The following is a 25,384-nucleotide window of genomic DNA, read 5'->3' as shown; positions in this document are numbered from 1 at the left end:
CCTCACAGACAGTGATTTTGAAATACATGGTAGCAAAACATGTTGCAATTTTCCAAATATTCTAGAATAATAAAATTATATGTTTTCAATTCTACTTGAAAAGCTTTCATGGTTCTTTTTTTAGATATATTTACCATCTTCCCTAGAGCCAGTCGATAAGGCACATCATTTCTCACGCACAGCAGTTCCACGTTTGTGTTCAATTTTTTTCCCATATGTGGTTGATCATTGACACTGTGATAATAAACTCCGATGCAACTGTAAATTAATATTTTATCCAATCTAGCAAACATTTTAAACGAGGCCTCTATTCTGATGCTGTTTTGCATACAGCAAATATGGATACATTACTGTAACAGCAACTTCAAAAGGCTTCTTGACTGAATCTGTATTAAAATACGTGACTAGGGTACACAAGTTAAAAAGTTTATAGCAGGTCCCGGATGACCTTCAAGTCCATAATTAATAAACCCACAGAGAAGGAGGAGTTAGTATCACAGCAGTGCTGCAGCTTCATGCAGATGGTTGCAGCTCAGGGGTGTACTGACATCTGATTTCTGCTGTAGCAAATGCTCACTGGCAGGCTTTGTCAGTGCAATGAATTTGGAAATTATTATGTAAGTAAACTTTCCTCCACCACCATTATATTGTAAATGCCAAGACGTGCAGCTTTGCAGGTGCAGCCAAAGAGGCAGAAAAATGCTCTCAGTGGAAAAAAAAGCAAAAAGCGCAGCAATCATAAATGACGGATGGTACACTGAACGCAAACCAACTGTTGTTTTTTTTATATGTGTTATGATGGGATTTATTTTCATTTATTGTAAATAATAATTCAACATATCGTGTAGATTGCCCCGACTGCCTTCTGGGTAGACAGCCACGGCAAATATAACCTGGCAAATACATTTGTTAGGTCACTTTTTATCCGAATTGATGTCAGCTTGTTTGTAGCAAAGAGGAGATAAAAGATCCTGCAGTGGGCCAGTGGCAGTTGTAGGTCAGTTTTACTGCTGGGGGGTCAGAAGACACAAAGGACAGTGGACTAAAAAGTTATTAGTTAAGTGTATAATAACGCAAAAAAAGACCATGCCTAGTATATCAGAAACATTGTGTATTTTAGCATCACAGTGGGCGTTTGAATCACAGTTAGCCAGTGGCAGTGCACCGCTTGAAGGGAGCTATAAAGCAAATTAAAACAAATTAAAAATCACACACCCCACCCCGTGACAAGCAAATACATCAAAACTAATGAGGAGTCTAGGATGTGTAAAAATCAATGACTGCTACAGGAAGTTGGCGGTGGCAGCAACCAAAACTGATCAAGCGTGGACCATTTTGAAAAGTAAACACTGTTAAGTTTCACATTCTGTAAAACAGTTCGCTACAGTGTGACAAAGCAAAAACATAGTATCTTTGAAACAGGTTTTATCAACTGCATGATTACTTATATGACTTGATATTCTATCGTCATGGGGTGCCATAAACATTCTGTGCTGAACTCTCCTCTCCATAAGGCCAAGTTAAGTTGCTATGTTTTAACTGACATTCCGGTTTGGTTGGCCCTTTGCTGCTCGTCTCTGCATGTATGCAACTTAACTTTATTTTTGGAGAGAGACACATATTGATATCACGATACAATTCTGTGTTGGATGGTGATTTTTGCTAGTTTTTGGGTGGGACTGCAAACTGATACTGTTGTGTTGTTCTGCCTAGTAGAACATCGGCCCACTTCGACATTCAGCGGCACATTCGCCATCTACAAAGCGATAGTGCCTCTCAATTTGTCGTGTCCCGTCCAGCCAGCCCTTTCATGTGTTTTGTAAACAATCTGTGTTATGCTTAAGTCAAACATTTTATAATGCATGCCTCCTGCTTCCTTTCATATGTCATATAGGCTACTTTACATGCACAGGCAGGCATACAAAAAAGAAAAAAAAATCTCATTCACACTCACACACACACACACACAGGATGAGCGATTTTTAGCATGGCATTGAAAATTCTCTTTGATCTTCATGTTAGCAGAAATCTGAGCTGTTTACTAATCAGCAAGTGAGACTAGCAAAAAAAAATAATTATGCATGCACAGTATCTCAGTTATACACATATACAGATTAGAGAGTGGGTACAAAGAAATGTTAGTAGGCTTCATGAAAATCACCATGACGCGATTCACTGTCATACTGAATCCACTCTGATAACCCGAGCAGCATCAAATGACTACAGTCATTAACAGGACTTAAATACTTAACTTCTGGATCCCAGTTTGTCAGAGCAGGAGAAAATGATGCTGAGGGTGGAGATTGGAGGGAGGGAAGGATGGAGATACAGGCAGAAAAACTGAAGAAGGGAATTGAGAAAAAGCCACAGAAAGAAAAATGTGCCTAACAGGTTTTATTTCCTTCTGCTGGTCAACGATCCAATCCAAGCTACTATATTTGGTTTTCTCACTTCAAAAGCAAAGCGTTGGCTTATTTCCTGGTTTTATAGTTTGTTGTTCTGTGATCACAAAACCCAAAAATACTTTATTGGCCATGTATTCATTATAGAAACCGTTAACTGTGAATGATGGACGAGGATGAATTAATCAAATATCTGCTATGTCTCTTCAATCTCTGTTATCAACTTCCTCTTTCAGATTTCTTCCCAAATGGACTTCCTGTGTTGCCCTGGAGACCATTCATCACTGTGACAACCGTGTACACCACCTGCAGTTATTGCTGAGTCTATTTTTATAAGGAGAAATATATCATGATCTACAGCGCACTGTGTAATGCCTATACCCTTTGAGTGTGTGTGTGCACAAGTGTGTGTGTTGTGTGTTTGTGTGTGCATGCATGTGCATTAAGAGAGAGAACAATCACGATTGTTCCTGCATACCTGTATTTTCTAACCAGCTGTAACTAACTATATATATATATATATATATATATATATATATATATATATATATATATATATATATATATATATATATATATATATATATATATATATATATATACACACATACATACACACACACACACACACACACATATATATACATATATACACACACACACCCACACACACACACTATATTGGTGCATCTTAACACACCTGCTATTTTTCAACTTCAAGTGTTGCCAAGAGATTCACTCCACCGTGGCAAACGCAGCACTTTATATCACTTTAGCCTACTTTACTGCTGTGTTAAACAGACGACAGAGTGGTAATGAAAAAGAACTATCCTGATTGAAAAAGTCATGTATGTTACTGCTATGCGGTTTATAGTGAATGTTCACAAAAACACAAAGCACAGCTACAACATTCTAAAGGCTGGAAATGCTCAGCAGTGAGGCGGGTGCAAAATCGTCGCTGTAACACAGAAATGTAGCAAATAACTAACTGAATTGAAATAAATATTTTTGCAGAGATGATGTAACTAACTTAAGCTGTATTTAGTTACCAACTCAAATTAAGCAGTGCCTAAGCCTGCTCACTGCTGTGAGTATTTTCTGTTGTTGACTGAGATGGCAACACAGTGATACTTTGCATTACTTCAATTACTTCTCCTCAAAAAAAAGAACAGGAACGGTCCAGCATGAGCTTTATCTGAGCCAGGGAAAGTCAAGACCCACCCCCCCCCCGACCGCACTCATGCTATAGAGATGTTGGTCACAAGCACACAAGAGACGCCGAGGAAGACGAGCCGATGCGACAGGAATTATGTTCTTTTCATAGGCAGCGGTGCTAAAGTTGCTATGTTGCAGCAAGGTTCATATATAAGTCAATGGGTCATACTGATGCAATGAAATGGGTCATACTGATGCAATGAAATAAAGTAAATACTGCACTTTGGTTTTATATCATGTGCTTTGTGCCTATTTTGGTGACAGAAATGCAAAAGCAAAGGAACTTGTAACTAGACAGGCAGTAACATTGTAATGTAACAAGGGGTGAAAGTGAGCCGGAACGGGCCGGAACACCAGTTCCGCTAAAAAAAAAAGGAGGAGAAGGGAGCTGTAAAAATCCCATATTAAATAAAGAAAATGACATCTGAAGGCTGTTTCACACTGAATGCGGTTTCACACTGAACGCGTCAGACGCAGCAGACGCGGCGCGGGGTGGGGCGCAACCACGTGCAGCGCTACCGAGTTGCTGGGCTTGGTTTGCACGCATGTGAAATCACAGCGCGCCCACATACACAATGAATGGACTTCCCCCGTGCATCCTGCGCCTTACGCATTCAGTGTGAAACTGCCTTGACACGGAGTCGTGCCCATGAGCGCATCTCCGCATGCGAGGCGTTTCTGGTTGGCTGACAGACAGACACGTGAGTCACGTTACCAGCATTGTTAGTTTTGATTGGTTAAAACCACACTGTTCTGCTTTCACGGAACGTAAAAAAGAGAAAGAAAACAAAACAGAGGGCAAAATCAAATTAGTGATTGTTCTTGAAATTTTCCACGTTTTGTATTGTATCACTCACTGTAAAGTGTAAACTGATATTTTGCTAAATTAATCATTGAGTGATATTGATGATCTGTTTTTTTCATGTATGCATGTATGCATGTCTGCCTGTTCCCTGTTGTTAGCACTGTAGTGGGCAATTACTGTAAAAAGCAGTTTTCAAAGCATTTCCAGGGGTAGCGCGGGCAGGGTGGGGCTATGGGGGCTGCAGTTGTGTGGGGAACAGACCCCCGGAAACTGTAATAAAAATCACCCAAAACCGATAAAAAACTGTAAAACTTCACCGGCGGCACGCACCCTTTGGGTGTGCGCTTTTTTTTTTTTACAGTACAGTTCCGGCAAGACTTTTAAGCCACTTTCACCCCTGAATGTAACTATTTGGAATGTATTTTTCTATCTGAAACTACGAACCCACCGACACTGTTCAGGGATAAATGTGAGACACAAAAAGTTAAGACTGCTGATTAGCAGCAGTGTCAAAAGTATTATCTGCTCTGACTTCAAAAATCAAAGAATTATTTTTGTAGAGAAGTTTTCTGAAATGAATCTACGCATGAACTCAATTTTAAATGAACTGCTTTAAAATGTCACAAAGCTCTTCTATACCGTAATAATGTGTCGTCAACATTAATTGGCGAGCAAAAAAAGACGAGCTTGTGTTTCTACCAGCAAGCGTGAAAACGATCACCAACAGGGATGTGATAAAATGTGTAATATAAATAATATTATTGATGTGGATGAGCTGTGAATCACGCATTAAAAAAAAAACCCGACACCATGGAAACACACCATGGCAGTTTACAGTTGGGATTATTATCTTCAGTACATCATGTACCCTAATCCCTACTCCTATCCTGTACCATGACCGTTCAGACTAAGGTCCCCTGCAGAGTGTACCTGGTGCCATGAATGATCAGAGTTTTGATATATTCATAAACATCATTAGCTACCTACTGAGGGGAGAGAGAGAGAGAGAGAGAGAGAGAGAGAGAGAGAGAGAGAGAGAGAGAGAGAGAGAGAGAGAGAGAGAGAGAGAGAGAGAGAGAGAGAGAGAGAGAGAGAGAGAGAGAGAGAGAGAGAGAGAGACAGAGAGACAGAGAGAGACAGAGAGACAGAGAGAGAGATCTGCCCTTCACGGTGCCGCAGAGAGAGGGAGGTTATTGAAGTTGAATTTTATCCCACTGGTATTAAAACTTTCAAAGTTGTGATACAGAGGGTGACAACTCTAATTACACGCTATGAGCAACAAAAAAAAAACAACAACCAAAAAACACATGTTCACTGTCAGCAAATTGGTTCATACATAAGAAACATATCAAAGATTGATCCAAAGTACATAAGTCATCAGTCTTCTCGCTGAATAACATTTGAAAGACTTGAAATTGTGCCTCTGAATCAAGATCTTAGATATGTATATTGCAGGGCCTGTCTGAGAAGAGGAAATAGGAGGAATAATAGGAAGTTCTCAGCATGAGGGCTCATTATTCCGACTCAAAAAGTTGACTTTGGATGATTTTTGCTGCACAGTGCACAGTGAAATGCAAAAGTATTGTGTTGACAAAAAAAAAAAAATCAGATGCTAATGCTGCGATCGCTCGGAAATAGTTAAGGATTTTTTTTCTCTTTTTTTTTTTTTAGCATTTCATTTACGTTTAATCAATTTAGGCCTGAATGCATAACCACTGCTTTGTTGTTGAGGGTGGCGGCTTTTATCATCAAACATTACTGTCTCTGTCATCTTATGCTTTCATGGAGTGTCAGTGCGACCGCTGTTCTCCGGGGAAGAAGCCAGAACTTTTACACAGTGAGCACAACTTGGGAAAACCGTACGTTTGAGGAGATTATTCTCTGCTCCCGTTCACCTCTCTTAATTAACAGAGTCAAGGATTAAGTTAAAAAAAAAATAATCAAGAAAAAAAAAAAAAGGAGGGAATTGGTGGACAGACATGAAGTAGCATGAAGGGGGAGTGAGAAGTAAAATACACCCTGTGTTGACCACAGGCTGTGCTCCTGTTCAAGTGTTCTGATTGCAAACATACTTCGCTGATCTGCTGGATCCCCATGGTGACACAAAAACAAAAACTGTGCTGGTGAGAAAGAGACACACACACACACACACACACACACACACACACACTGACGTTCGTGTGTGCGATGCTCAACAGCTTTAAATAAACTCTAAACACCTCTTAAATACATCCGAACTGTGAAATCATTAAACCTCCGATTGATTTGAAGGAAAGCACGACAAAAACATTTCTTCCATGTTGGTGAACGGCGAATAGTTGTTAAATTGGAAAATGATGTTCGGAGTAGGACGAAACACAATTGCCGAGTTATGAACAAAGAATGCAAAGAGTGAGGCAGGAAACACAGTTTGAGCTACATTGATTTTAAAAGCCCTCAGGCTAAATGACATATCTAATTTTGTCAACATCTGTTTCCCAATTTTGCTTTGTTCGACTCTTTCAGCAGCCACAGAAGCTCGCTGCCTCATTTCAGGAAAAGTCCTGGTGCATTTGTGAATGGACCTCTGTTAATGTGCCCCAGGGATAATGATCTCTATCACATATTTACTCGCTTTCTACTGAGACACTTAAGACTTTGCATGCCCCATTATTCCCACACTTCCTCCCTCCTTCTCGCTCTCTTTCAGAGTATGTGTTTCACTTTCTTTCATCCTTTTGTTCTGCAGATTAACATGTTCGATCTCACATGTTTTGCCCTAGAAGATTTCTATTTTTGTCCTCTGCCTCTGAAACATTATACCTACATAAGACTTGATCCAAACCAGCCCTGACCAGAAATGTGTTGAAGTAATTATTGTAATTCTTGCCCTGAACTTGGAGAGGTAAGAAAGTGTAGTGTAGCTGAGTAGCACTTCAGAATGTTTAGTCATTCAGATATTTTTTGAACAAATTATTAAGAGTAATCTATTTTTCTTACTCTAATAATTTAAGTTGTATTCTCTTGTACAATCCTTATCAATCAAGAGCATTATTACCTGATTTTTCCTCATGACACCAGTGCTATGGTGCCGATCCCCTCGTGTGTCATTTACGTACTATAAATATCTGCTCCCGCATCATGTGAAACACCGTGAGCGTTGGTATTTATCTAATTGCCTTCAATTAACAAATATTTCAAGAATGGAGTAACTGCTTTTTGTTTGCATGAATGTTATTGACTGAAAAAGCTCAGTATTAAGGTCATTTTAGTTTCTTGCTATTATGAGCACATATAGTTCAGACATCTTGAATTACTGGTAACTTTAAAAAAAAAATCAATGACTGAAGGTTGCGGTTATTTTAGCTGAGGATGCTAAACTGCCTGTCAGCTGACAGCATCAGTTGGATGATGGGATTGGACCTCACTCCATGACACATGTAAATCTATTAAAATCAGGAGAGACAACTCTGGAGACACACACACACACACGCAGTATATGTGACCGAAAAGAGCTGACAACAGCAGTACCAGGGAAAAAAAGAAGAAATGAAAGAAAGAAAAAAGAAAAAGACTGGATTCAAATTTAAAAGTGAAGGACACAACGAGGTCAAGAGGTGATCGTGGGGGAAGGACTAGTATGCATGCGCGTGTTTGTGTGTGAATACATCTGAATATGTGCATGGTAAAAAGAGAACAGATACAGGTAATCTGAGAGAGGTTAAATCTGCTGTGCTCTAACATTCTGGTTCAAAGTAAGCAGGGTCAAGTACATGACAGAAGACCACGTACCTGCTGAGAGGCCTCCACATTTCACCAATGTTAAACCAGCACACTCACACACTCCCGTACTCCCGTCATCGTGCTGCTGTTGCTACAACTTGGCGCACAAACACACACACCTTCGTCCTCATGCCTAAGCTTGGCAGCTTCCCAACCTTTTTAATATTTCTGTCTAAACTGAGAATGCCATAATTTGTGAATCGGCTGGATTATCTGCTCATCTCTTTATACATCAGTTCCAACCCTCTGCTGATTAATTTAACTTCCAAACAACAGCAATTAACAACAAATGTTCCGAGTTCAACTTTTATTTGTCCATACGTGAAGGCATCAACTGCATGCCAATCTTATTTACCACACACACACACACACACACACACTCAAAGAGGTGCCCCAACTGGCCCGTGGATTTCTCGTATTAGCACAAACTAGCAACCTGACGCTACTTGGATCTTCCATACATTAAATTTTTCAAACAATTGATAGATGCTGTACAGCAGTAGACTGGAAGTGAGACAGTACATCAGACTGCTACCACTTATTACTGTTAACTACTTTCTTGATTTTTATCTGTCTCATCTAATATCATTTCAGGAGATATTAAAGGGAGTTTAATAACTGAACACTTCTTGGCTACTCTCTTAAACTCCCTTTTCATTGATAAATATTCCTGTATTTGCAATGATGATCTTTTCTTCTGGGTTAAGTATCCTCTTCAGGAAGTAGAGTGGCATCCCTCTGTACACACAAACACACACACACACACAAATTCTCTAAAACCCATCGGTGATGCATTATGCTTTAGAGACACAAAAAAACAGAACTGGCTGTGTATTTTTGTTTGAGCTCCTTGAAAGAAACACAGTCCAGGGACTACCTGTATAAAACAACCCACTGGTGCACAATGCCTTGTAAAACTAAAAATATAAAATAAAACAACATTTGCAGAAGAAAATTCCTTTACTGGATGAAACACACCGCAGTAAATGAACACCTATTTAAATGAACGTGTACAATCCAGTGTTTGCAATGTGAGGTGTTGGTAAAGAGAGGGTGAAAAAATATTGCTTACTATATTTAGAAATCACAGATGAACAAACATGAAGAGAGCACAAGAAGAAGTAGCGATGGATGAAAACAGAATATAATCAAAACTTAGAGGATACAGCTGATTAAATGTCTGATTCTCCCAGTTCCAGTTCAAATTCTTATTCATTCAATGATTTTCTTCTTCCTATTACTGCTATTATGTATAAGTAGCATAAATGGCAAACTGAAATGAACAGTAATCACAGCTGAACAAAGGCAGTACATTAGCCCCGACAGTTCGTCTGATTGCAGAGAGAAAACAAAAAAAGACGCCGGTTTTGCTTCAAAGTCAAATCGCGGTGTGGGTTTGTTCAACCATCCATCCATTTTCTACCACTTATCCTGTTAATGCTTGCAGGGGGGAGGAGTCTATCACAACAGCCTTCGGGCAAGAGGCGGGGTTCACCCTGTCCAGGTCTCCAGTCCATCCCAGGGCCAACACATAGAGACAGACAACCATTCACATTCACAGTCACACCTACAATCAATTTAGAGTATCAATCAGCCTCGTCCCCTCTTGATGTCTTTGGACTGTGGGAGGAAGCTGGAGTACCAGAGAGAACCCACGCAGGAACAGGGAGAACATGCAGACTCACACAGAAAGATCCCGTGCCCGGGACTTGAACCCGGAACCTTCTTGCTGTGAGGCGACTATGCTAACCACCGCACCACCGCGCCACCCTGTTCGTTCAACCATAAGAGCATTTATGTTGGCCAAAACTAATCATTTATAGAAACCTACTCAAATCCAGGCTGTATTTCCTGAGGTTACAGTGTCCTCATTAACAGTTAAAGAGGAAGTTCATGAATAGAGATTCGTTCTTCCAGATGCACATATTGAAATTTAATTTTATATGAAAATCCAAGCATCAGAACACACACGCACAGCAATATTCTTTTGTTTTGATTATGGTTTCCAACACACGTCCGTCACATGTTCAAAATGCCACCACGATTATGCTTCCCTGTCTCCACGTATGACAAATACTTCTCACAAGATCAAGCATGGAAGTTTGTCTGTGTTTGTGCATGTGTGTGTGTGGGTGCTGTCTTTTTGGGATGAGACAGCAATTTAACCCACTAAATCACACCCCCAATGGTGTTCGACCTCAAGCTGAAAGAACAGAGAGACAGGAGAGGGGACGGCATGCAGTTTGAGCCTTGTAGGCACTTCTCCGCAGGCGGTCCCCATGCCTGCACCCTAACTGATAACAAGAAGGGAGAGAAAGGGAGAGAAAGAAGGGAGTTGAGGAGAAGCAGAGGGGGCTGGGGGGGGGGGGGCGGAGGGGTATGTGGTGGCAACAGGGTACCACCTAACACCACACATCCACTGAGCTTTTATACCACCAGACATTTTCACTCTAGATTAAACTTTTCATTTAGGTGACAGCTTTTTTTTTCTCTCTCTCACTGCAACATCCGCAGATAATCTAAAACGTTCAAGTCAATTGTCACTTTTATTTTTACACTGTTTGAATAAACTCTGCAAGACAGTTTAGTCTTGACACAAAATGTTTCGCCACTCTCGGCTCAAGGATTTCACTCTCCTAAGTGGATCTGGAAAATTTAGGAATTATGTCAAAGTTGGACCTTGTCATGACTCAGAGGGTTGATTATATGCTGCCTACATCAGTGAAACACATTTCACTGCAACAACAAGACTATAATATGATTGCAATCATGATTACGGAGGCCAAAAGCATCAGGCTACCTCTTTTTTTTTCTTTTTTTTTTTTACAGAATCATACAAGATGTGATATCAGATTTAAAGATCCATCCATCCATCCATTTTCTTCCGCTTATGCTGTTAAGGGTCACGGGGGGCTGGAGCCTATCCCAGCAGCAGCTTTTTAAAACAGAAGCACATTTTGAAGCAAAGTATTGGACCTCACAAAGAGATTGCCTACTTCAAAACATCCATCCATCCATTTTCTTCTGCTTGTCCTGTTAAGGGTCACGGGGGGCTGGAGCCTATCCCAGCAGCATTCAGGCGTGAGGCGGGGTTCACCCTGGACAGGTCACCAGTCCATCACAGGGCCAACACATAGAGACAGACAACCATTCACACTCACAGTCACACCTACAGTCAATTTAGAGTATCAATCAGCCTCGTCCCCTCTTGATGTCTTTGGATGGTGGGAGGAAGCTGGAGTACCAGAGAGAACCCACGCAGGCACAGGGAGAACATGGAGACTCCACACAGAAAGCTCCCGTGCTGGAGCCAGGGCTCGAACCCAGAACCTTCTTGCTGTGAGGCGACAGTGCTGACCACTGCACCACCGCGCCACCTTTACAGATACAACATATAGCAAATCTCAAAAAGCTTTCAACTTAACATTCTACAGTACATCAGTTGGGGGTGGTATAGCATCAGGCCGTTGGTTTGTCTCCCCCTATTGTTAAAAACAAGGAAATGCTAGCTTACATAGCATGAGCTGAGGGTCTCAGTTTACCAGTTGATTCACATTCCATCAGTCAGCTAAAGTGTTGGTCATGTGACAGAATGAGACTGCTGAGTTGTGTGTGAAAGTTGGCTGGTCTGGACCGTTACTGTGCTATATTGTGGGATGCATCACAGCTCGAGCATCGTCCCCATTTCCCCCTCCTGTCGGCACATGAAGAAAGACACTTGGTAAGTGCAGAGCTCCTGCACGGCTGCGGCTTATTTTGTGCTACAGTGGCACACTATGGTCAGGTGATGAGCCATGGAGAGAACCAGAAGTAGAACCTCGGATCCCTGGCGCTAGTGCTGCCTCCAGAGGAACAAAGGGGTATTATGAGACGTACTCCTCTCTCTCTACAGATGCCTTTGATGGTGGTATTATGTCAGCGATTGAAAACAGACGACCGAGGTGCTGCTGTAATCTGCATAATAGGATCGTGCTTGTACTTTTCATTTCCTGAGCTTGTCATAATGGCATTGAGACTGTCTTAAAATCACACACTTGGCTTTTTAAAAAATACAATACACACTCTTACAGAAGACTCTAACAGTTTCAACCAGACCTATTTTTTAAGCCCAATCATAGTCTCTCTGATATGTGATTATTCTGAGACTTCAGTGGTTTGGGGGTCTAGATCTGCCCTGTCCACCAGCAAACTAAAAATTAATATTTGAAAATAGGGCTGGACGATATGACCAAAATTGTACATCCCGATATAGCTCATTTTATATCCTGATACGATATACATCACTATATCGCACATTTTTGGTAAAGTCAATGAATGAACAGTTTATTTTTACTTCTTCCTCCACTTTTGCCCGGCACTCATCATATAAAGCAGGTAACACAAAGCTACTGATGTGTTTTCGGCTGGGCATTTCATATCTAGGATCGAGTGTTTGCACTAACTCAAGAAACCCCTGTTTCTCGACCGTGTAGATTGGAATCATATCTTTACAGATGTGCTTGGCAACGGCCATGGTTATTTCCTTCCATCTGCGGGAGGTAAAAGCCTGTTGCAATGTCTGCGTCTGGAGTTTCTTCTTAACGTCAATGTAACTCGGCCCAGCTTTTGCTGCTTTTTCTCGTTGACTCTCTTTGTATTCTTTTTCAGGTGAAAAAACAAGTTACTCGGGTTCGAGTCTGTTGTTGGGATCGGGCAGCGGCATACTTTACAAAGTACAGTAGTCTGATCCTTGTCTGTCTTTTTTATATCCAAACCACCGCCATATGACAGAAGTTCCCCCCCTTTTAGGTACAAGCTCGTCGGTTTGCACTGGTTGTTCGTCATCTTGTTGTTGTTTTGATTGAGAATTGGGAACATGTTCTTCTGTGTGGCGTCCACCGTCTTCCTCCATGGCTGTGTATGTTTTAGCCGCGTACCTGGGCTTGCTGTAAGGTTCGTCGGTGACGTAAAATACTGCCGTAAAGCCTGTTTTGCAACACCGCGATATAGACGATAGAGTTTAACATTAAACAATAGACATTTTATATCGTCCAGACGATATATATCGTGATATCACCCAGCCCTATTTGAAAATAGCATTTATTGGATTTCTTACTTGTCCTATAATGTTTCCTGTTTGCCTTTGACAGAATGAGTGTGCGTACATGCATGCATGCCTGCGTGTTTGTGTTCGCGTGTGTGCACGCATGTTTTTGTCTGTGCATGTGTTAGTCTGGCTACTTTATATTAGTCAGGTCAACAGGAAGTCATTGCATATTCATGAAATTACCAAATTATGAAAATGGAACATGAGTCAGTGGTAGGATGAAAAAAAAAGCCAGCCTTCCAGGCTTCAAAGCTCCCATCTGAAACTAGTGGTAATCTGAAGCGTGTGTGTGTGTGTGTGTGTGTGTCTGTGTGTCACACTTTATGTGAGAATAGAGAACAGAGAGCAAGAGAGAGAGCGAGAGAGAGAGGGAGATAAGGGTTGACCTTCAATGAATATTTCCCTCTCTGGACAGAGTTGTAGAGAAGCATCATGTTTGGCAGCTGTTCTGACAGAGGAAAAAAGACAACAAAGAAAAGCAGAGAACTGGAAGGAGAGTGAACAAGAACGAAGAGATACAAAGTTAAAGGAGGATAGAATTAAAAGCAGACAGACGAATAACATCTTGAAAAAGTAGGACCAGATAAAGTAGGGGGTGGAAGGAAGAGGGGGGGCTGGGGTGGCGGGGGGGGGGGGGGGTCAACTATCTAAGAACATCCCCAGAGTTGGAATGAAAATCAACAATGACTTGGCAAAACCCCAACCAGGGCGCACAAAAGTTGTGACTAGAAAGCTTCAAACTTTACTTTTGGATCAATGATGAATCTTCAAATGAGATTAATATTGACCTCAAACTGAGACATTATCTAGTCAGAAGCTGAAGGTTAACAAATACAAGAGGCACCAGGAGGAACTGCGACGTAATGCACAGCAGGAGGGTGAACGTTTCATGAGGACAAGACTAAAACGTCGGGAAACCACTGCCTTAACCAGTACCTCAATCTCCAAACTGGAATGTTTTGTTTTCCATTACAGATGAAAAAATAAAAACTTTTTTTTTTAACAATACTAAAATTACAAATCTTTCATTTTAGTTTCCAGCTCTTTGTCATTAACCCACTCAAATTGGTTTTACATCATAAGAAACTAAATCTCAACTCCTCAGCTATTGAGGTCATCGGTGCAGTAAATGGAACGAGGTTCAACACTCAGCTCCAACCATCAACTTCTAGTTACAGTAAAGGTTAAACTCTTTTATCTGAAATCTGATGACGTGTATATCAATCATGTCAACATCCTGTTTCTAAAATTGGATGTGTACATGTTCTTTTCCTTTTCGTTCTTATTTTGATTTCTTTCAGGTAAGAAGTTTCCCAAATTCTCCAAAAATATCCCTGCATCCCAGTCTTGGTTCAGAGTGAAGGTGTTTCTGTCATTTAGAAGTGAATGCCACCCCTGATACAGTCACCCCGCTGCACCTTTGTGGTGATAAATCAAACATGACGCACTTTAAATAGGGAAATTAATTATTTACACTTCAAGCCAAAATAACTTGAGGAGGACGGGAAGAAAAAAAACCTGACACATAATAAGTCATTTTCAGGTCTGAGAGGCTGGCCACTCTATTACCATAGTCGAGATTTATAATGCTCTCATAAGAGTCAAGCCACCAAGGGAGACATGGAGATGGATTTGCTAAGGTGGAATTCTGCTCTGCCGCCTTTTTTCCTAAAACAAAAGTGTCCGTCAGATTCAGTGATGGAGAAAATTTAGGCAGTTTATGGTGCGGGTTCCATGCTGTTAGCCTGCTCTCATCAACAGGAAGTGTTGCAAATATGTAACACTTTTCTCCCCAACATCACCATACTGAGATTTTGAGCAACATGAGAAACGACATGTTACCTAGCAACAATGATGGAGCAGAACTGTGAAGAATACATTGCAGTGACTTGCTATTCCTACTGATGGTGCTGACAACAGTGTTTCACTTGAGCACTGGGCCTTTTTCAGCATGACAGCCTGCAGTTTTTCAAAATAAATGCGGATTCTGTAAAATTCAGCTCTCAAAAAGTCAAGTTTTGAAACTCGCTGTCATTACTTGAGGCAGTGACAGCCCCGGTAGGTGACAGCATTGCTGATTTTCTTGCTTAATTGTAATTCAAATGCAAAAAAAAAAAAAAAAAAAAAAAGCAACACGGTGGGTCAGAAAATGTGACCTGCCAAGTTTCTTCGCAGAAGCTCCACCTGCCAGGTTTGAGGAAACGGTTTTGTGGGGGTGCTATGCCTCTCTGAGTGACATCTTACAAAAGACATGTGTAAAAGATTATTTTATTTTTGTATTTTACTGTATTTGATGAGATACTTTGATGAGATCTTCCATATAATCCTCAAAAGGAGTGTCATCAGTCATCCATTATTGATTTTTGTATGAGTATTTGCAGAGATCCCAGTGTGGGAATGTTAATTCACACGTAACTGATCCACAGTGCCTGTCTGTCTGATAGAAATCCCTCATTCACGGCAGTTCCAGTTGCTATTAGTGACCTGCAGTCCCGTAGAAGGTCATAAATGACTTCTCTGAGATGTGCCGCAGTATATTTATCCTTGTTTGCAGGACATGAAGTTGTTTAAAATCACAATGTTACTTTTATAGAAAAACAAATCATCAGCGTTTAAATTGTTGCCATGTAAACCCTGTCTCAACATGCTATTCTCAAATCTTGATATAATGGCATGTTCCTGAAAGCAACACACAAGCGACAGCAGCCAGAAAAACGAAGACCTACACACCAGGAGCTGTCCAGGCTCCACTATTAACAATCTAAATCAATGAGAGCGCGTCGCCTCCGCAAGTAACTCTGATTTTTTTTCTGTGTCATCTCAGCCATAACTGCTTTCAAGGAGCTCTCTACCATTCAGTGGGTGTTGAGTTTGAAAAACAGAATGCAGCAAAAAAAAAATAGTATATATATATATATATATACACAAAACACAGCTACTGCCCTCCACTGTAGACTAGAGTTTGTTCACCATGTTTCCGGTGATGAGAAAGTGACATGCCAGAACAAAAATGGGGAGACAGCTTGTCTGCTTACAAAGAGAAATGGGTCAAACTGCTTTTAATTCTTTTTTTTTTCTTCCTTATTTTTTTTAACCAGGTTCAAAAGCTAGCAGGTACATGCATGTAGAGCAGGAAGAGCGTATATATGACAAATGAAGCTGTGATGCGCTAAATCAATCAGGACAACAGGGACTTCAGAAATATCCTCACTTGACTATGTGGGTGTTGCTGGAACAAAACACGAAGGATGATACAACTTCCTCACGCTATTGCTGCCACTTCCGTATTATATTAAGAGCATCTGCTTTAAAAAGGCTGCAGAAACTGGCAGCAGCAAATTATGGAGCTGAAGATTAAGTAACTTACTATTTCCCATAAAACAAAGCACAATTGTGGCAGATGTGGTACAAGAATGAGATTACAGTTTCTATGGCAACGGAATGCATTAGATTGTTACATAGAAACACTGAGAAGAGAAATGAGACCGGCTTCTCCTCGGCTGTACCTCCATAAAATATGGGTGAAAATTAACAAACAAAGAAGAAAAATCATTTTCTGTTACTGATGAAACAGAAAATGCTTTCAATTTACAAACAGTTTACCTCCATAATGCAAAATGATGTGTATTTAGGTCGTCTGGCGTAGAAACGAGGTTAGTTGGGTTTCAAGTTATTTGTGCAAGATGAGAGCGAGAGAGAGGAGAGAGATTAAAAATGTGAGTCAGCAGCTCAAAAAGATCAAAACACTTGTTGACAGTCGTAAGCAACTGACTAAAGAGGATGAGTCCCTTTGCTAAAATGACATTTCATTTGCAGATTTAGGTAGTGGGTTATAAGATTCCACACAAGAAGTCCGGAAATATACTCGGAATTTCACAATATTACAAGTACACACCCTGATAAAAGTCAGCAACTTGCTTAAAGTGTGGCACAAGCTTCCACTGAATGATCTCAAGTTGAGCTAAAAAGGCAACAGCGGGGAAGACGAGACTCAGAACCCACACATGACCGCACTCACTTGGCTAATAGCTCTATCACAAATCAAGGACTACATCTTTCAAAGAATGCATGTGAAGATTTAGTACTCCACGGCCCAAGATTTCACATTTCAAAAGGTGCACTCACACTGAAATGTATCGGAATTTCAGTCATTCAGCTGATGGCTCAACTTATCCCCGATTGCAATTTACACAAACTCTCAAAAGCAAAAGTGGATCTTTTCATCCCGGTTACCCAAATGTCATTTTTTTTACCGTACAATTTCCAATATGTAAACTTTTTCTTTGTTGTGCTGTTTCTTTTTTTTTTTTTTTTTCTTCGATGAAGTTTTATAAAAAACAGCAAAAGTGGAATGGAAATTCTTTCCAGTCAAAGATTTTGAATCAATAAGGTACATTATGCTTTACTGACAAACAAATACACAAAAGGACTTTTGATGTGACCTGCAGGATGAGTCACCCTGGTTTTCTTCATGTGTACCTGATGGCTCAGTTAAGGCTGGAAACAACACACACAAAGCCCCAATCATTACAACGCTGGCCAACACAAAGCCAGGCAAGCCTTGTTAAACCACAGCCAGGTACACAAGCATATGTTGAATAACACACACAACTCATTTAACTTTCCACAATCTAAAGCAGCAGTCGTGTTTAAACCAATCGATGCCTCTGAATGGACCAATAAGTAGGGAGAAAACAGTCCAGGTTTTTTTTCCCCAACTGACTCTGAGTTTAAGCTCAAGAATATTAAGACATCTATACTGAAACATTAATTGACGAGTCGCAGAATATTACAAATTGAAATTGTGATTGAAATGGGTCATGTGGTTTTGCACTCCGCACAGGTGAGACGTGTTCTTCTCCTTGCTTTCTCTCTGTCTCTCTCTCTCTCTCTCTTTTGCCGAGCACAAATGAATCAGGAAAAAGTGAAGTGAAACTTGAGAATGGCACAGTTTCCTTGTGCTGCTGTCAAATTATTTTAATGATGTTTCTCCCGCTTCACGCGGTGTTATTTTTGTTATATGAGCTGTTTTGCTTATTATACAGTAACATCACACATGCCGCGCCCTCTTGAGATGTTTCTACACCAGATCCTGGTTCCCCAGTATGCCACCGAAAGTTACCCCCCCCCCCCTACACTTCCGATAAAAGAAAAAAGAAATTCAAGAAAAAGAAAAAAGGACAGTGTATGGCTCCCTAAAAGGTGACTTAGACACGAATGATTCCGGTGTTGCAGACACTTTACAGAGAGTGATTAGTCTATTTCAGATCTGGAATTGGTGTGATGAATCACTGTGGTGGAGAACTTGATGAAATTCTCGTGTACCTGCAAAGTCCCTCACATAAGGTGACTCCAGCATGTCGCAGCTTGCACTGACGCAAGACTGACATGGACTGAAATGATCTTTGACTCTCTGAACAGCCCCGTAATATAGAAAAGACAATAAATGTCTATATAATCAAGACGGTGAAGTAAAGACTTTTTTTTTTAGCTCTTTCTTTGACTCAGTGTGAGTGAAGGGTTCCCTTGCCGCATTAGACTTTCTCTTTATTATCACATGGATGAAAACAAAAGTCAGGCTTGAAGGTACACTTGAACCTCTCGAAACCAATCAATATATGTAAAAATGGTAAATAGATACAGCTGGTTAGATTTAATAAACTGGCAAATTGAAATACGGGGGGGGGGGGGGGGGCAGACAAAAACCCGGGGCTAACTCCAACTAAAAAAATGTAATTGTCAGGGGTAGACTGAGAAAGAACTAATCCAGAGCTTTTGCATGGCAACAAAGATAAAACTGGTAATCTGATTGTGAGACGTAAGAGAGAGGACCTGAAGTGCTGCTGTGAGGATCACCTAAGTGACCTGAGGGCAGAATGTGTAATCAGTGGATCAATAATGTATTGTGGAGCTAAAGAGATTTATTTGGCATTTAAAACAAATACTAATAAAACTGAAATCCAACAGGCAGCGACAAGTAGATGTGCCAGAAGTGAAGCGTTGTCCTTTCTTTGAACCAGTGTTTTGAACCAGCTGGAGTTGGTGGAGGAGAGAGTGGGTCAGAACCACATGGGAATTACTGTGGTCAAGCTTAGAGGCATTAAAATGTGAATAACTGTGACCAGGATCTTATCAGACAAAAACAACCAGAGAGGGATGGTAAATCTGTCACGAAAGAACACTACTTTTACTCTCTGGCTACGTTCTGCTCGTAGTTCTACATACTCACTTGTATTCCTAAATCATTTTTTATAATTGTTGCGTGCTCCGTCTCCTCCTACTCATCAGCGCTGCAGCATTGCAGCCGGACGGATGATGAGCTACAAGAGAGGACAAGCTGCTTCAGCGACCGCCATCTACAAAATAGCGCCGTTTGCAGTTTTTCAGGACGTGGCACCACTGTAACATAGAACCGTGGTGTAAAGAGGAGCTGGGACTATGTAGCAACACACCCTGACACACACACACACACACACACACACACACACACACACACACAAGAGCTATTGTTTGGTCATATCTTGATTTGCACATTGCTATTTTATATTGTGTTCAAGTCTATTTGATTACATTTCTCTTGCTCTGAATCTTTAAGCAATAAATCAGAAGTAACTTTATTCTTTTCACGAAATGCTTTCTACTTGAGTAATTATTTGCTTGACTACTCTAACTTCTACTTCTGTAAATAGAATTTCAAAGCAATACTTTTGCTTGAGTACAATCCTCTGTTAACAGCTTTAATTTGACTGTAGTCCTACACTGATAAAAGCTGATCATCAATTCTGAAGTGACTTGATAATTAAATGACTTGCCCAATAAGATAGAGAGAAATATATACGTATTTTACTGCAGGGTAGATATCTCGAGCCAAAAACCTGAGCGCACATGTACTGCTTAAGTCAGTGCCAGCACAGGGAGGGCCAAATATAATCACTTCATGCTCGTAATCAAGTTTATAGTCATCCTGGAACAAAGAACACACCACAGCTACTACTGTAAATATACAACAGTGAACCAGCAATGACAGAGAGGAGTAATGAGCAGTGGAAGCATATTCTTGGAGATGTGGCACTCTTCAGAATGAGCCAAAATGTGTTTAGGAGAAATACCACAGCTATACTTGGTATCGTGCCATGATGTCGGGATATAGGATGCCAGCACACTGCTTTAACATTTACCCAAAATATGAAGACAATACGAGCCAGACTACCTCCAGCTGGGATCCCATTCTGATCTCGACACATTTACACCTTGTATTCGCGTGAGTTCTTCTGGATTACATGCCCACCGAGAAATTATTTTAACATCTAGTGTAGGTAGGAATAAAAGTTGCAAGTTAATTCTATTTTTTTCAGCATAGAAGGTAGAACTACGGACAAATCATATCAATACTGCAGTGAGTTTTGCCGTAGGAACAGTTTTTGGTACCCATTCCCATAATGAGAGTGACAATAAAGAAATACAGCTGTAATGTATGCAGGGAGGAACCTGCAATCCTGAAGTTTCATCACTCCATCACACTCGATATTTCGTAAATTAGTTTTTCTCACTGTAATATTATGATTTATGAGGATGTCACCAAGAGTTCAAGAGTTCTTTACCCTTAAAAAGCATCAGACATTTTGGCACAGTTTTATGTTCTATCGCCTTTTCAATTTCTACATCATTTCATGTTAAATAAAGTTATCTTGTAACCTCACATAACTCCAGCAACTTAAAAAAAAAAAAAAAAGCATTTCCTTGGTTTTAGCTATTGCACTGTTATTACTGTACAACAGAAGTATTTTCAGTCTGTTTGAAACTACGGACTTATCAAAACTCTCATGCTGTGATTTGGATTTACATTTGAGTTGGCATTTAATGGCTCAAACCAAAAAAAAAACAAAAAACCTTCATCTTTTTTGTTGAGGGAATTGTTTTGTTTGTTTGTTTTTTTTCCTGTCCCAAAAGTCTTTGTCAAATATTAAGTTCCTCTGTGTGTGTGTGAAGCAGTCATTAGACGTATTTTTAGACTTTAAGGGGAAAAAAATAACCCAAAATGTGAGAGTTTGACACCTAAATTCTAAAACCACTTGAGAGGAAGACAAAACAACCTCCCTGTAACCTTCCATTGCTGTCAGTAGAAGCTCAAGGGACTTTTCAAAAACACTTAATTGTCCCTCTAATAGCAATGAAAGTGACAGAAAAAAAATTACAATATAAAAACATATATTTAACATTTTACTGATTTACTTCGCTTACCTGTCCTAACTGATTGCTGAGGGAAACATTTCAAAAAGTAATAAAGCAGTTTCCTACCTGAACTGAGTGTCTGACATCCGGTCATCCAGGTTTGGGTGTAGCTGACCGCTTCATCACGACAACTAGACTTGGTTCTTGGAGATTTCCCACTAGAACGACTTCTACGTGGTCACCAAAGAAACAACAACAAAAAAGTAATTTAAGTAAAAATTAGCTTGATTTGTTTGCTAGGCAACGTAACTGGTGACAGGCTAACATTAGCGAGCTAGCTGCTAGTGTCTTAGCCTGCTGTAGCCTCTTAAAATAACGACATTCTGAATGTAGTATAATCAGCATGTTATGGTTGGATTATCAGAGCTCAAGTTAAACATTTTCACATTTAAAGGAATATGAACTTTAAAATCTTGCATCACGTAGACTTTCGTTAGCTTACTGCTTACAGGCAGGCTCCCGACGAGTGCAATGACTCTTTTTAACCTTCCTGGAATGGTTATTGGTATGTTAATGGTAATTACTTCATCTACTCATATGAAGAGAAATTCAGATTAAAAGACTCATAGCGTTTAATACTTCATCCAGACAGGAGGAAACAATGATATAGCTTTGGTTCCGCCTTTAACCTTTTATGTGGCTTCATGTCAAGGGGACTGAGAGTAGAATATCTATTTTTCTTCGCCATAAAAAAAAACAGCTTGGTTGGAATATGTTCATTACACAGATAATTGTGACTGGTGTTGCAGTTTGATTTCAGAGTAGGTGAAACATCTTTTAGAGCCTCAATAATGTCCAGATGTCATCTTAAAGCATCTAAACATGACACAAAAAGTAAGGAAATCTGTGTATGGTAGATTATTTCTTGTTGTAACAGTGCTTCTTGGCAATAAATCTTATACTGTTGGAAAGCCTGTCTATGTCTCTTTTAAATGGTCCCACATTTGTAAGGAACATGCATTTGTGAGATAAGCAGCAGAGCTGAGTATGTGGGTTGCGCCCATGAAAAATTTGCCAGATCTTTTCTGCCAATGCCAGAAAGCTTATTTTGCCATTGACTTTTTTTTTTTTTTTGGGTTGTTTGGTGGATTGGTTGATTGAAGTTTGAAGAAACAAGACGTATTGGCAATTTAACAATTTATCCATTGAAAAAACAGGAGCCTCAGTAGCGTGTGGAAGAACCGTACACAGCCACAACAGCCTGGCACCTCCTCCTCATGCTGGTCGCCAGCCTGGTCACACACTGCTATGGGATGGCATTCCATTTATTCAACCGGCATTTGTCACAAGTCAGCCAACATGGTTGTGATGGTCACTCTGGCACGAACAGCACGCCCAAGCTGATCACAAGTGTTCAATGTGGTTGAGGTCAGGACTGCTGGCAGGCCGTCCCATCCTCTCCACTCCCAAATTCTGGAGGTCGTCTCTAATAAACCCCAGTCTGTTGGGGCGAGCGCTGTCATCTTGGAGAATAGAGTTCAGTGGCACTGGTTGCAAAGCCTCATCTCAATATCTCTCTGCACTGAAATTGCCTCCAATGATGACAAGCCTCGGTTTTCCAGTGAGGGAGATGCTACCCCACACCATTGCACTGCCTCCACCAAAAGATGTAACTCTATCAGTGCCTGATTGGCAGCACCTGGGGGTACCAGAAGCTCAATAGCAACAGCAAAATAAGTGCGTATTTTCCGCACTATAAAGCGCACCTTCAATGAATGGCCTATTTTAATACTGTTTTCATATATAGGGCGCACCGCATTGTAAGGCGCATAGAATAGAAACTACTGTAGTGGCTGGGGTTGCGTTATGCGTCCACTAGGTGGAGCTGCGCTAAAGGGAATGTCAACACAGCAGTCAGATAAGTCCGTCCGTCAAACTTTATCAATAGAACACAAACCAACGTTCTGACAACTCCGTTCACTCCCAAAATAAATTAGTGCATTCACAATACGGTACCGTACATACCGGTAGCTGCGTGACTGATAGCCTTGAGTTTGAACTCTCCGTCGTAAGCGTGTCTCTTCAAAGGTGCCATTTTGGGGTCTTTATACACTCACGTATATACCGGTAGCTGCGTGACTGGTAGCCTTGAGTTTGAACTCTCCGTCGTAAGCGTGTCTCTTCAAAGGTGCCATTTTGGGGTCTTTATACACTCACGTACATACTGGTAGCTGCGTGACTGGTAGCCTTGAGTTTGAACTCTCCGTCGTAAGCGTGTCTCTTGAAAGGTGCCATTTTGGGGTCTTTATACACTTACGTATATACCGGTAGTTGCGTGACTGGTAGCCTTGAGTTTGAACTCTCCGTCGTAAGCGTGTCTCTTCAAAGGTGCCATTTTGGGGTCTTTATACACTCACGTACATACTGGTAGCTGCGTGACTGGTAGCCTTGAGTTTGAACTCTCCGTCGTAAGCGTGTCTCTTGAAAGGTGCCATTTTGGGGTCTTTATACACTCACGTACATACCGGTAGTTGCGTGACTGGCAGCCTTGAGTTTGAACTCTCCCTCGTAAGAGTGTCTCTTGGGACTGGACTTCCCCTTTACCGTTTTTACCACTTTTACTTCGGCAACGCCCCGTGACTACGGTAGCCCTAATTAACCAATCTTGAGCCACATATAAAACGCATCGGATTATAAGGCGCACTGTCGGTTTTTGAGAAAATTAAAGGCTTTTAGGTACGCCTTATAGTGCGGAGAATATTTCATGGACCCACATACTCCGCTCTGCTGCCCGTTCCACAAATGCATGTTTCCTACAAATGTGGCACCATTTAAAAGGGAAATAAACAGGCTTTTCAACGTTATAAGATTTATCTATTTATTTAGCCAGTGAGATGTTTGTGGCTGCAGGTGTTAATACACTGCAAGCCACCTTGAGAAATTTTATGTAGAAATTTATATGTCGGTTGAATAACTCAGAGAACTGTATAATCATGGCATTGACAAGCATCAAATTTAGCACTACATGCTATCTGTCCAAGATATGGAAGCATTGGTATAGTAGTCTCCTTTGAAGGTATTGACTTTATACTTGTTTTTAAGTGATCTGTACATATTGCATTGTGAAATGTTGTGATGGCTCTTTTACTGTGTCTTTTATATATATATATATATATATATATATATATATATATATATATATATATATATATATATATATATCCTATCTGGACCTTTGAGTCTGTAATAAAGTTATTATTATTATTATTACAAAGAAGCACCGTTACCACAAAGAAATAATCTATCAAACACAAATTTCTATACTTTTGTGCTAAGTTTAGGTTCACAACACATTATTTTCTTACCATTGGTAGTTAAAAGAATATTTTTGGGATGTTTTTAAGTAGGCGGCGCGGTGGTGCAGTGGTCAGCACTGTCGGCTCACAGCAAGAAGGTTTAAGTTCAAGTCCCGGCTCCAGCACAGGATCCTTCTGTTTGGAGACTGCATGTTCTCCCTGTTCCTGCGTGGGTTCTCTCTGGTACTCCAGCTTCCTCTCACAGTCCAAAGACATCAAGAGGGGACGAGGCTGATTGATACTCTAAGTTGACCGTAGGTGTGACTGTGAGTGTGAATGGTTGTCTGTCTCTATGTGTTGGCCCTGTGATGGACTGGCGACCTGTCCAGGGTGAACTCTGCCTCTTGCCTGTAGCTGCTGGGATAGGCTCCAGCCCCCCGTGACCCTTAACAGGACAAGCGGAAGAAAATGGATGGATGGATGTTTTGAAGTAGGCAATCTCTTTGTGAGGTCCAATACTTTGCTTCAAAATGTGCTTCTGTTTTAAAAAGATTTGCCGACGGCAGGGTTGTTCTGCAGAGTAGATGACATCAGCCAGTGAAATTAAAGAAAGCTCATTACAAATTAGAACAGACTGACAGTAGCC

General features: G+C 40.7%; 1 protein-coding gene across 5 annotated transcripts in view; it reads right to left on the bottom strand.

Moving 5' to 3' along the window:
- LOC147259961 (uncharacterized) overlaps positions 1 to 24,062 on the bottom strand; it is a 67,927-nt gene extending 43,865 nt beyond the window's left edge. For 3 of the 5 annotated variants that reach the window (XR_015116452.1, XR_015116453.1, XM_086206249.1), the window contains exons 1-2: positions 23,468 to 23,648; positions 21,569 to 21,672 (exon numbers count right to left, since the gene is read on the bottom strand). Coding sequence is in view for 3 of the 5 variants with exons in the window: in XM_086206249.1 (XP_086062375.1) it covers positions 21,569 to 21,588 (20 nt within the window). In the remaining 2 variants the exon portion in view is untranslated. Of the gene's footprint in view, positions 1 to 21,568; positions 21,673 to 23,467; positions 23,649 to 23,759; positions 23,808 to 23,967 lie in introns of those variants that run through there. The other 2 variants (XM_086206250.1, XM_086206251.1) reach the window with 2 other exon arrangements.
- Between the last annotated feature and the right edge of the window lie 1,322 nt (positions 24,063 to 25,384).

This window comes from Aulostomus chinensis, chromosome 6 (assembly GCF_037954235.1).
Source record: "Aulostomus chinensis isolate RoL2024-O1b breed Wild chromosome 6, RoL_Achi_v1.0, whole genome shotgun sequence".
Taxonomy (NCBI): domain Eukaryota; kingdom Metazoa; phylum Chordata; class Actinopteri; order Syngnathiformes; family Aulostomidae; genus Aulostomus; species Aulostomus chinensis.
Note: the sequence above shows the minus strand (reverse complement) of the source record. Positions and strands in the feature narration are given on the sequence as shown.